General features: G+C 43.5%; 1 protein-coding gene across 1 annotated transcript; it reads left to right on the forward strand.

The window, feature by feature from the left end:
• The first annotated feature begins 4,084 nt into the window (after positions 1–4,084).
• On the forward strand, positions 4,085–5,245 carry LOC146618914 (alpha-(1,3)-fucosyltransferase 4-like). Its single transcript, XM_085370938.1, has one exon. The coding sequence runs from the start codon at positions 4,085–4,087 to the stop codon at positions 5,243–5,245; it is 1,161 nt and encodes a 386-aa protein (XP_085227064.1).
• The last annotated feature ends 7,282 nt before the right edge of the window (positions 5,246–12,527 follow it).

The raw sequence follows: 12,527 nt of genomic DNA on the forward strand, positions 1-12,527 counted from the left end.
CATCAGTTGTGTACCATCCACCATGATTTCCAGTGGATCTAAATGCAGATGTCCTTTAAGTCAATGAAGCAAATAACAGTTGAGCGTTGTGACTGAAGCTTCTGCCCCTTCTTTCAAAGGGATCTTTTCCTCCTTCCATTGTGGTAGAAAATGAGAATCCACTGGGCCTGCTCAGCATTTATCTACATGCCACGGAGCATGAGTGGATGTTAATTGCTTAATTGTACCATGCAGTGCACCTGTGTGGAAACATCTGCACTGGCTGTGTCTCTCCACTCATTTATTCAGGGTTTTTCTTTTAGATAGCCTCATTTATTATTGCAGATGTTTTGCTTTGCACGGGATGACTAAATTAGTCAGATATTGTGATTGGAGTGCCTTTGTTTATCCGTGATGCAGTCCATGTTCAGTACAAGAAAAAAGAAACACTGTGGCAGACATGAGGCAAAAAAATAAATCACTCAAAACTCTGGAACAGTGAAATATTTTTAAAATCTTCCTTTCAAAATCAGTCATTACAAATAAGGGACAGTTGTATAAATAGGATAGACCATAAAATAATTAACAATAACCCATGACTAGACTCTTATCTACGCACATAAAAAGCGTTTTCTTATCAGCGAGACCATTAAATGTTGCTGTGGCTAATGGTCACTTATCCAAACAGAACAGAGGTCTTACGCTTTTTATTTACATTAATTGTTCCAAGTGTTGATGCCAAATTGTTGTCAAGGTGTAATGTGCTAATGTAATTTAGCTTTAAAAGAAAAAAAAAGATCTTTCTAAAAAAAAGATCTTTCGCACAAGTCTACAAGCCGTGAACATTACCAGTCAGTTGATTTTGTGCTGCGCTCTTCTCAAACTCCGCATTTCAACACACAGCATCTCCATGAGGATTTGACTGAAGCTTCACTTGGCTCTGGATTACTTTGAAGCAGCAGGGGGTGCACAGTGTAAGTCGGAACAAGTAACAGTCAGAGTTATCAAACTGCCTACAAATGATCGTGTTCCTGCTACAGAGGTTCATGCATGTTTGCCATGAATGACACGAGTTCGGTGGGGGTTTTTTCTCCTTTTCTAACTTGCCTTTTTATTACTCTGTGGTTAAAATTAGAGGGGAGGAAAAACAGCTCAAATTGCTCATGACACGAACAACAGGAGGAACATGTTGTGATTTGGAAATTTAACGTCTAAAAAGCCTCATCAGTACTTCTGGTTAAAGTTTAAATGTATAGAAATAGGCACAGATTCTGTGTCGCTGCCATTATACAACTAGAGCCAGAGCCACGGGCTAAAAGCAGCCTTTCTGTCCTTTAGCTTTCCCACTTTTCTCTGTTTATGTCCCTTTTCCTCCTGCTCATTGACTCTGCCTGTAAGGTGCTTTTAGCGGGCCTTGTGTGGCCGGGTTAGAGATGGATGTGTGGCCCTTGGGAGCCGCAGGCAGAGTGCAACACTGATCATGTCAGACAGGCTGGGGAGGCTGCATAAGATCATCATCACCCAGCAGTGGAGTGAATCGCCGCAGTGGCACTTTCACACAACCTCTGACCTCCGGTGCAACCTCTGAGGTCATGATCAAGGTCAGGGGTCAGCGAGGGCCTCAGCGATCGTGGCGTCCGCAGGCCCCGCCTGGCTCTTCTTCTCCTTGTTTGTGTTCTCTCCTTCATTTTTCTCCTCTCACTTTTCTCTTCCCCTCATCTTCTATCTGTTTCTTTATCGCTCACGCTCTCTGTTCGCCCCGGCGGGACCAATTGAGACATCCAATCCCCTGGGAGTGTGAAAAGGAGAGCAAGAGAAAATCAATAGGGAAGATGAGTGAAGACCTGGAGGTCCCATCAAAAACTGAATGCTTCTCTGTGTGCTGGCATGATTCACACATCCACAAAAACACATACAGATACACAGCGGTATTGCTTTTGAGAGACAGGAAGGCAGCAGTAAACAGCAGTCTGGAAATCGTAGCAAACAACTGGATGGGTCTGCAAAACATCCAGTTTGATGGCTTCCCAGGTCAAAACAGAGTGACATGAAGAGCTCTTCTGTCTGTTTTGTGTGTGTGTGTTTTTCTGTCCTTTTATCTAGATTGCATACATGTGCCCACAAGTCTGTTGTTGGAGAGATGTTTGAACCAAGAAAGACGCAATATCGATCTCTCCAGAGAGATTCAAGGTCTGCAACAACAAGTGAAAGAGCACGATGTCACATAAGTTCTCTTCCAGCAGGCGAGACGACACAAACATAAATGCCAGGCTTTGTGTGTATCGTCGTGGCTGTAATCTGAGCTGTGCAAAATGTCACCATATCACCAATCAGCTCGACTTTAATTATAGTACATTTACAGACACATTTGCATGGCTTTGTGCTGCATAAAAGGCTTAAAATAAATAAAACTGAACCAATAAAAGGAAAAAGCAAACTCATCCCTATGTGTCATTTCCTGCACTCAAGAGCCTCTGCTATTTTGGAGAAGAAGCACACATGTTTATAATGTTAAACCTCACTACTTGTCTACATAACTTATGTCTGGGTAGATTTCTTCCCAACACAAGATAACCCCAGGCAGGACATTAAATGATTGGCTGAAAATAGAACTGTTCAGATGAAAGGGAGAATAAATAATGCACAGAGAATACAAAACCTCTTATGGGGATAACTAGTCGTGCATGCACATGCACACATTTCTTCCATGGTGAAGAAAAGTGAATGGATGTAACAGGAAGGAGGAGGACCCAGCGGAGACACACATGCTTCTTGCTTCATCTCCTCCCACTCCTCGTCTGCCATTTTTTTCCGCTCACATTCAGACTTCATGACATACTCTGTGTCTGTGGGGAGGAATAACATCGTCCCAGTCACGGCGTGTTTTTCCTGCCCACCAGAGCTCAGACACAACACACAGTGCACGGTTTCCATCCCTGCTGCCTCATCATTTTTTATGAGTTTTGATCAGAATGGATTCATATGATGACAACAGCCTGGACAGTTGATCCCTTTACAGGGAGAGTAATACGCCATTGTGTTAACAACTTTTTTTTAAAAATTTGAAATCACCAAATGAAAACAGTGAGTCACGTCGTAGTTAGAGGGTGTTGCAATGTTGGGTTATATCTAATAAATAAAACATTCAAGACAAACCTTTTCAAAGCACCGCTGCTGCATGACTAATTTGCAGCTGGGATGTTTATTCATTGGCGAAATTAGACATGCACGTTTTGAGGAAGATCCTTAATGTCACTACACACACAGCAAACGGCACAGGACGGCGCACGGGCAAGCTTTGCGCTTGTGTAGGGAGACACCAAGTGGTCAGTGACAAGTGTAGCGTCTCACAAGAGGCCGTGTCAAGTTTTCAGGGGCCAAAGAACTGCTGCTGACAAGAGCTCCCGTCTGTCATCCTTTAAAATGCGAGGGATTGTTTACACGACTTAATAATCATAAACAGTAGTTCAGGGGTTAGAGCCATGCAATAGTGTTCAGTGTTACACTTTCTGCACGCTCGATTTAAACCTCAGTCTTACCTTGTTTGGATTATACTCGCAAACTGACTCACGAGCCGATTTCTAAAGGGCCTTCTAATTAAAAAACATTTGCTTGTTTTATGAGCGGATCGCCGCGCCCTGGGTCAAGATGTTTACGCTAAAAGTGCCCGAAAAGTCCTCCGACAGTCAACAGGCCTCACAAAGGCCCCATTCAGCTGTAACTGGAACCTACGCTGCCACGTCAAGTATATCCTACAGCACAGGGACAAACTTTTGCTTTTACTTTACATGAGCCATGACGGTAGTTTGAAGTTACTCGACCAGTCGGACAGGTGAGACAACAATGAGGCAACAATAGAAGGAGTATTTTGGAGCTGTGGGACGCCATTAGCTTTATTGGCTTAACTGTACCTTGCTCTCTTTATCGCACCTGAAACTACAATGACTTTAAAAGTAGAGCACACTGGGTGTGACTGCACGACTGTAATGGACTCCGGTGTTTAACCTACTTTCCCCGAAAAGCCTCAAATGGCTGTGCGGATGTCTCAAAGACGCAAACTGATATTACAGCAGTTTTGGAGGAATCCGCAGGGTGAAGGGCGTCGATGGGAATTGGGGATCTCTGGAGACCAGAGGGCCGCCCCTCAATTGCAGCTCACGGAGCAGACAGGCGCTCAGGGTTATTCCGGCGGAAAAACCGCTGCGTGTGTGTTCTCACAGGGGTCTGCTCCTCTGTGTGCGTGGCCACCGTGGTTTTCCTGTTACTCGTGGGAGTCTGCCTGCTCTACCTGCCGGATGCATTAGCGCCTGACCCGCTGGTTTCTCTCAGCCCGGTGACGCTGCTGATTTGGACGCATCCATTCGGTCAGTATCGAGAACTTCCGGACTGCCTCGAGCTGTTTCAGATAGACGGCTGCACGCTCACGGACGACGAGCTCAGGTACCCACAGGCTGACGCCGTGATAATTCACCACCGGGAGATTGCCACTGGCTACGCCGATCTCCCACCAGAACCGCGGCCACCTGCGCAAAAGTGGATATGGATGAACTTCGAGTCTCCCACGCACACGCGTGGACTCTGGCGTTTAGGGGGTGTTTTTAACCTCACGATGAGCTACCGGACAGACTCGGACATTTTCCTCCCCTATGGGTATCTGGTCCCCCTCGCGCGCACAGAGAGGGCTCTCCAGAAGAGCTTTGCGCTGCCGCTTCGCGGATCTTACAGCTCCAAACTCCTGCGGTCACGCTTCGTGGCCTGGGTCATCAGCAACTGGTCGGAGTCCCAGGCGCGCGTGACCTTCTACTACCAGCTGCGCCAATACATCCAGATCGATGTGTTCGGGCGCGCGGGCTCGCCGTTACCGACAGGCAGCGTGGTGCCGCTCGCCAAGCGGTACCTGTTCTACCTGGCGCTGGAGAACTCCCAGCACACCGACTACATCACGGAGAAGCTGTGGAACGCCGTGCTGGCCGGTGCAGTCCCCGTGGTGCTGGGTCCGTCCAGGCAGAACTATGAGCGTTTCCTGCCCCCCGAGGCCTTCATCCACGTGGACGACTTCCCCTCAGTGGAAGAGCTGGCCCAATACCTGCTGATGCTGAGGCGGAGCCCAGCTCAGATGAGACGGCACCTGGACTGGAGGAGGGGCTACGGCGTACGCCAGCCGACCTTCTTCAACGAGCACTTCTGCACGGCCTGCAGGGCGGTCAGGAAGACCAGAGGCAGGACTAATGTAGTCACAGACCTGACACGTTGGTTCCACTCGTGAAAACATGCATCAGACCTCAGCACCTGTTTGAAATGACGGCAAAGCCGAGAGATAAGACCGTGAGAGGGGAAAGATTTACTAACCACATGCTGCTTCCAGAGTTTACAAATCAAATCTTTTTATCATCAGTGAAAGAGTATATTTAATTAAGGTGATTTATTAAATAGTGTAATAACTTAAATACATTTATGATCATTGATCTTATCTGAGTGAATTCTTCTAGAAGTTATTTTTTATCTTAATTAATTAATTTATTTTAACTGACTCCCATCTAGCCAGTAAGAGTCCTTCTGATAAAACAGTTGGAGTAGAGTTAACCTTCTGCACCAGGGCTTAACAACACAACATCTGTAATTTAGACCAGCGGTGTCAAACATAGGGCCTGGGGGCCAGAATCGGCCTGCAAAGACTCCAATACGCTCATCTGGACACCTTTAGAAAATCTGAAGGAGTGCATAGTATTTGAACTTATAATTGTATTTTCATAAGTTTTACAGCTTTTCCAATTGATAAGGTGCTTTTTTAAAAAAATGTGAATTCATAAAAATGTTATATTTTGTAATTACAGGAGAGTCAGTGCAATAAACAACCAGAACTTTTTATGTAATGTAGTTTCACTGTTCTGGCTCACTTAAGATTAAATCGGGTTGTATGTGGCCCACAGTGTAAAATTAATTTGACTTGGCTGCTTGGCAAAATTAAAGTGTGTGACAAAGAAGAAAGACCACAGTCTTCAGATAATATTATTTTATTTTTATTTTTTTAAAGTGACCAAATGTTCATGTGTGACTGTGACTATATATTAAAAATATCTGAGTGCCTGCTAATTTTGTTCAGGTTTCACACCTCTGTGAAGCAGCTTTTACCTGATAGTGAGATGGGAAAAGAAAACATGAGGAAGAACAAACAAATATGCTAGTGCAGGAAATAAGCTTTCCGAGAAAGGGCACACATGTTTACCTGCAACTTCCTCAAGGTGACTCAGAAAGAATGCCACATGTCCCCACCACAGCCTGCTCTTTGTGTCTGCACATCACTAATCACTTTATTGCAGCGCTGTTCCTGCTCTGAGTCATTTTTAAAGGTGTCATTAGACCCCAAACCTAATACTGTTCAAACCTGAGGCGCTGGGGTTTTGCATTTTTCATTTAAGATTGCATAATAAGCACACGCGCACGCTCGTTTTGCTGATATTTTTACTATCTGTTATATATTGTTGTGGCTTCGGCTGTGGCAGTAATGCAGAAAACGAGAAAAAAAACAAGGGAGGAGGTGAACACATGTGCATCAGCAGTCACTTGATAGGACTGCTGATGATGTGATGCAGATCATTTAAATTTACACCTCTGCATTGGGGCCGTGGCACAGAATTAACACTTCCCACTGTCAAATGAGACATTTCCTACAGGCGGCAAATAATGTTGTTCCCCATAATGAGCTGATGCCTCAACAGCTGGTGAAACCACTCACGTCTATCAGCAATAATGGTTTCAGATGGCCAGAACAGCCAGAGCCCTTATCCCTGTCTTAATCCCATTCATGCGAGCATATCTGGTTACTGTTAGTACTGGTTACCATCTTTGCTTTCAAATATAGATCCATTAATCTATACCTCTCCACTGTGGACAGAACAGGTGCTAGACAGCTGACATATGGACACACAGAAAGCAGACTTCTCTTAATGTGCATTAAAAAGCGCATCTGATCACTGAGAAGACTACAAAAGGAGCTACACAGCGGTAACACCCTGAACAGGATATCTGACATGCTTATTATACATATTTCCCTGCAAACACTGTGATGCTTAGCAACTTTTATTTATGTGTCTCATGCTCGTTTAATTAAAATTTGTGATTGTGTTTACACAGTAATCAATATGACTGTCACGATGCTTCTTGTTAAGCATTAAATCTTACAAATTAAGAAAAAAATATATGCAGAAATACAATCAACTGCATGATCGTTTATAAACGATCTCCAATCTCTGTGATGTTTATGCTGACTGACACAGGTTGCCACCCAAGCTGTTTTCACTTAACCGAACCACAGCAGATCTGGTATCTCAGTGGGCATGTGTTACAGGCACCAACAAGAGGCTTAAAAAGAAGGAGACTTGAGTTCTGAGTAGAAACAGATCCAGGAGTTCAATGAGGTTAGAGTACAGATGCCAGTGTGTGTGTGTTTGTTTGTTTGTGCGTGTGTGTGTGCACGCTAATAGGGCTCACTCCCTTTTGCTCTGTGAAGCTGAACTGCCTCTTCTGGCAGTTTGCATCCTCTGCTAGCAGGCTTTCACAAATATGGACCAGAGCTTAGTCAATATCATACATAAGAGATGCCAAAGAGCTTCTTCTTTGGCTCTATTTTTAAACAATTTCTTGAAATGCAGACGATAGATGAAAATGTGAGTTTAAGTAAAAAAAAAAAAAAGTCTGTTATTAACTGTTGATCAGCTTGAATTAAAATAAAAACATCAAATTTTATCACCTCTTTTTAAAAATCTATTTGTGTTTTCAAAATGTGTTTATATTTGCATTTACCGGTAGATGTTCTATATTTGTGAACCATATGCCCACAAAGTCAATACAAACCAAAGAATTTATTTCTTCCACATATAATAATAACTTAAAGCTAGTCAGATATTAATATTTTAAGTCATAGTCATTCATATTTAAAGATCACAGACTAGGTTGATTTTAAAAGTATCCTTAATGTTTTTTATGGGTTAAAAAAATAGTTACCTGAATGCACTCACAGAAAGGATTCTGGTGTGTGCTGCAAAGTCCAGATTTGTTAGCATCAAAACATTACGTTTTAGCAGGGTGACACAAAAAGTATCATCTCAAGGTGAGTCAGTGCAGTGTGCATGGACGTCTTTGAAATGAACAGTCCCTGCTCGCAGCGTTACCTGTGTTTTGTCAGAAACTGACCCCGAGCAGACGATTCTCAGTGCCTTCGAGGTCTTTGACCCAGAAGGAGCAGTAGTTCCTCAGGATGGGCGGAAAAGAGCGACTGTGAGATATTATTCACAGTTTTTACAGCAGAGACTCGGTGACCCTTCACAGGAATTCATCACACAGATAACAACGAATTAGACCAATAAAGGAGGCGTTTCATGATGATGCAAAGCTCAGCCGAATGTAAAGTCAGAGAGATTGAAACAGTGATTCTTGTTCCTCGTTGCTCCCCTGCAGCACGAAATAACACCTCATGTCACGGGCTGACAAGTTTACAGAGGATGAGGTGAGTCGTTGCTTGGCAACAAGGTGAAATATCGGATGTATCAATATGAGATACAAGTGGTCGAGATACTTTTGAACAACTATAAAGTGAGCCTTGATGAATACTCGGAATAAAAGGCAATTTGATTATTTAAAGCCCTTAAATACCCGCTGCAGCTTATTACAAAGATCCTTCACAGCTCCTTCTTCAGTAACAGTGCCATTCATAACCTACATGGCCCCTGGCTAGAGACACAGTAATCTCATTTGTGCAGCAACAGATGTTTCTCTTAAAAACATCCGTTGACTGGGGAGTGAAAACTATGCCTCTCATTCTCTCGGGAGGGTTCAAAGAGACCAGTATAATCACTATGAAATTTGTCACATTTGTACTGGTTTAAAGAGATATGCAGACTTACTGCAGACTCGCTATGTTGTAAAACAGCAAAAGCTCTCCTTCTCTGTCCCTCTCACACAGCCTGCACATATTTTATAAGGAAGCTTTCATGTTCTGTTTATCAAAACACCGCGAAGGGGGGAGGTAAGGGGGCCAAGAAAATGCATATGAAACAACAAAACCCCTCGACAAATAAACAGCACAGTGTTCCCATGGCAGCGCGTTGCATTAATCTGAAGGCTGGTTTCCCATGGCTGTGTCTCACTGCCCCATAGACCTCCACTCTGTCTCACTGATGGCTCCTGTGATTGCAATCATCCATCTTACTGTCAAAAGCAAAAAAAAAAAAAAGAAGGGCAAGAAAGGGGAAATCGCACACACCATCTCGCTCTCGCTCCCTTGTGTCCAGCAAACAAGGCACCCCAATGTGAGCAGAGCCGACACATGGACCACAGGCCCTCTGCATTGTGTGTGTGCCCGGGCTTGTATGATTAACAGCGAGAACATGTGTGGGTGTGCATCTTTGGTTGTCTGTGCCTGCACTATACTGCATGATCAGTCACTGGAGTGTACACGGGGGGGAAGCGGTGGACATGTCTGATCTTGCAGCTGATCAAAAGCACCAGAGACTTGTTCCCTTGTGGTCGTGCGAGCGGGCCCTCATATCAACACGTCTCTGTTCAGTAGACAGGAAAAACAAGAGGAGAGAGACAGACAGACAGAGGAGGAGGAGGAGGGGTACTTGAAGAGAGAGACAGAAACAGGCAGGCATAGCAAAGATGAAAGGATGCATAAAGAGGCCAGAGTGGAGTATGACAATGATACATAACCGCACTTATCTCTCTGTTCTGATGAGCTAATTGAAAGGCAAAAGTCAGCTCTGTTTGTGTCTGTAGATTTAACAGCGTGCGTGATCCTTCGATGCAAACCTGACAGCAACTGTCTGTAAAACGCTAAATGTGGAGAAAGAAGAAAACTCTGATGTCTATAAACTTCCCCTCGGGATGCGGCTGGTTACCTTAACTACAAGACCTTGTGTTGTGTGATCACCCACAGAGAAGACAAAGAGCAGGAGCGAGAGGAAGAAGGGGGAAAAAAGGAGGACAAAGGGAGGAGGAAGATGAGGAGGTGGAGCTTCTGTGAAGCTTCTGCTTGTAAATTGTCTGGCCACGCTGTGAAGTTGTGGTGTGAGAATGTAATTATGTGCAATAAAGTGGTGATCCTATGAAATGAATCCCTTTGTTGTTTGCAACTTTAATCTCACTCCAGTATAACCAACGCAGCGACGTTTCTGCTGAGCCCAGCGTTTTGCAAACGGAACAACAAAGCCCACCTGAACATGATTTAGTGTAAAAGATAAAGAGACGTGCACAAACACACCAGAACAGATGTATTTAAAAGGTAGACTCAACACTCTAAAACATATGATTACTTATGACACCGAAGACAAACAGATCGGCCTATTGTCGTGATTAACGACTAGATCAAAACTTGGATCTTGTCGTAAACTCGCTTCCTTGCCAAAAGTCGTAGAATGAGATAAAACACATTCTCATGTCTGAACAATAATAGACTGTATATAAAGATGGACACAAGATAGTAGGTTTGATTGGTTTGTGAAGTCCCATTTTAAGGCCTTGACTCAAAGTTTGTATTAGTTGCCTGGTTGGCTAATGCTAGCAAGCTTGTTTAGCTAGGTTTACTGCAATGATGCATCACATGACACAGGTCCCTGCTAATTAATGTCAATTAGTAATGCACAGATTCTTATAAAAAGTACAATTTTATTCACAAAAACTGGATCACAAATTTGTTGGATACTCTGTACTTAATAATGTGAAATAATGTTTGGATTAAAAATCCTACAGAAAAGATCAACACCACAAGCACAGCTCAGAGGTCCAATTCTACAAGTAGTTGGGACCAATATCCTCCTGTCATTCAAAGCAGCTAAAGCTCCTAATAATGCAAACTTTAAGGCTTAATAAAGAGTTATGACCTTGTAAAGTTGTTATGAAAGGAGAAGTTTTTCTGTGAGCTTGCTTATGGTCGCCTTTGCAAACGGAGTGAGCCATGAGCCACAGTTTGGTGTCATTTCAGCTTGTCCTCCATCGCTCAGCTTTCTGTAACCTGGTGCAAGCTGCAGTGTAAAATCCTGCTGCCCTTCACTGCCATTTCAGTGATATTGCAGTGCTTAAGAGGGCAACTCCACAACAGCTTGAAAAGGTGAAACTTTCTGGAGAAAAATCCTCTGCAGTTTCTTTGTGTCCTGGTTTGATTTCTTCTTCTCCCATAGAGATGTCTCACGTCACATCATGTGCACAATTCTTGAGAGTTGCCCATCATTTTGGATGTGATACAACCAACAATCAACAGGAAAAAAATGTATGGATGCTGCCAGTTGCTTCCAGGCAAAGCTGGTTGTGGGGCTTATTACTGCGCGGTTGCTAGCAGCCACCTCTAGTTTGGATGGAAGACATCGACTTGTCTGCAAAGCAGTACTGACTACTTGCCAAGAGGTAGTAAAAAGCTGTGCCTCAGCACTTTCACTAAAGCTCAGAGAGCAGCTGGCAATTGCAAATTACAGGTAACTGTGTCAGTCTGCTAGAAACCAAGGAGGCTTCTACCAAGTGGTTGGAGAATGCACAGTTTGGGGTCTCTGACTGGTCTCTCTCTGTAACTGGGACGTTAGCAATTGATTGGTACCACTCACCAACTGGTAGCTTATCCCTCCACTGTCACCATGATCGTCATGTCTCTAAAAGGGCTAATAAATTAATGTCATGGTTGTGTGTGCGTAAAACCTCAACATCATCGCTGTTTGTTTGTTTTCTGAGAAGAAGACCTCAGTGAGTCTGGTGCACCTGCAGCAGGACTTGTGTGACATCAAGAGTCAGTGAGCAACACAAAGGTCGTGGTATGATTAACGTATATGGTCACCTCAGGTACACAGGTGTGGCTGTGAGCACAGCCTGCTACGGTAAGAAACACTTTGCTTACCCATAAAAACTAAGTAAATCCATCTATCAGCACCTGAAATATCATTAGCATGTTATATCTGTACAACACAAAACAAATTAGGTTACATCTGTACAAAAAAAGAAGTGTGAAAATGTCATTTTGTGGTTATAAAAGCCATTATGAGGAAGGTATATTTGTTATTACATTTCACCGTGTCAGGGATATAGGAAGATCGGAGGGCAATTAGAGTCTTTTGTTGTGTTACACATTTTTCACAGCCTGTTAACAAGTGAAACTGTAGACCACAAAAAGTGTAAATCCACTGGTGTTAATACTGGATTTTATTAAGATGTCAGCAGATCACAGAGCTGTAGTTTTTCATTTAGTTCTTCACTAGATGGAAAATTATTGTGGCTGTCAGAAATTCGTAAAATCTCAAACTGAGGCAAACCAAACAGATGATAGATTGTGAGAGCAGCACCGTAATCCCCATCTGTGCTATTTTTTTGTTAACCTTAGGAAAGCTGTTTAATATTTACCTACAGAAATGAGAGTGGTATTGATCATAGCTCTAGTTCTTGGCACGAAAACGCACCGGCATATTTCCAAACATGCCTTTCACATAAGGAGCTTGTAAGCTAGAAAACAAATACCAGACAAGGCCGGAGCTTTATTCAGAAACCAACAGCTGGGTCTCCCGGAGACT

This window comes from Diplotaxodon limnothrissa, linkage group LG14 (genome assembly GCF_057381915.1).
Source record: "Diplotaxodon limnothrissa isolate DT_005_m linkage group LG14, D_limnothrissa_male_GT1.1, whole genome shotgun sequence".
NCBI classification, from domain to species: domain Eukaryota; kingdom Metazoa; phylum Chordata; class Actinopteri; order Cichliformes; family Cichlidae; genus Diplotaxodon; species Diplotaxodon limnothrissa.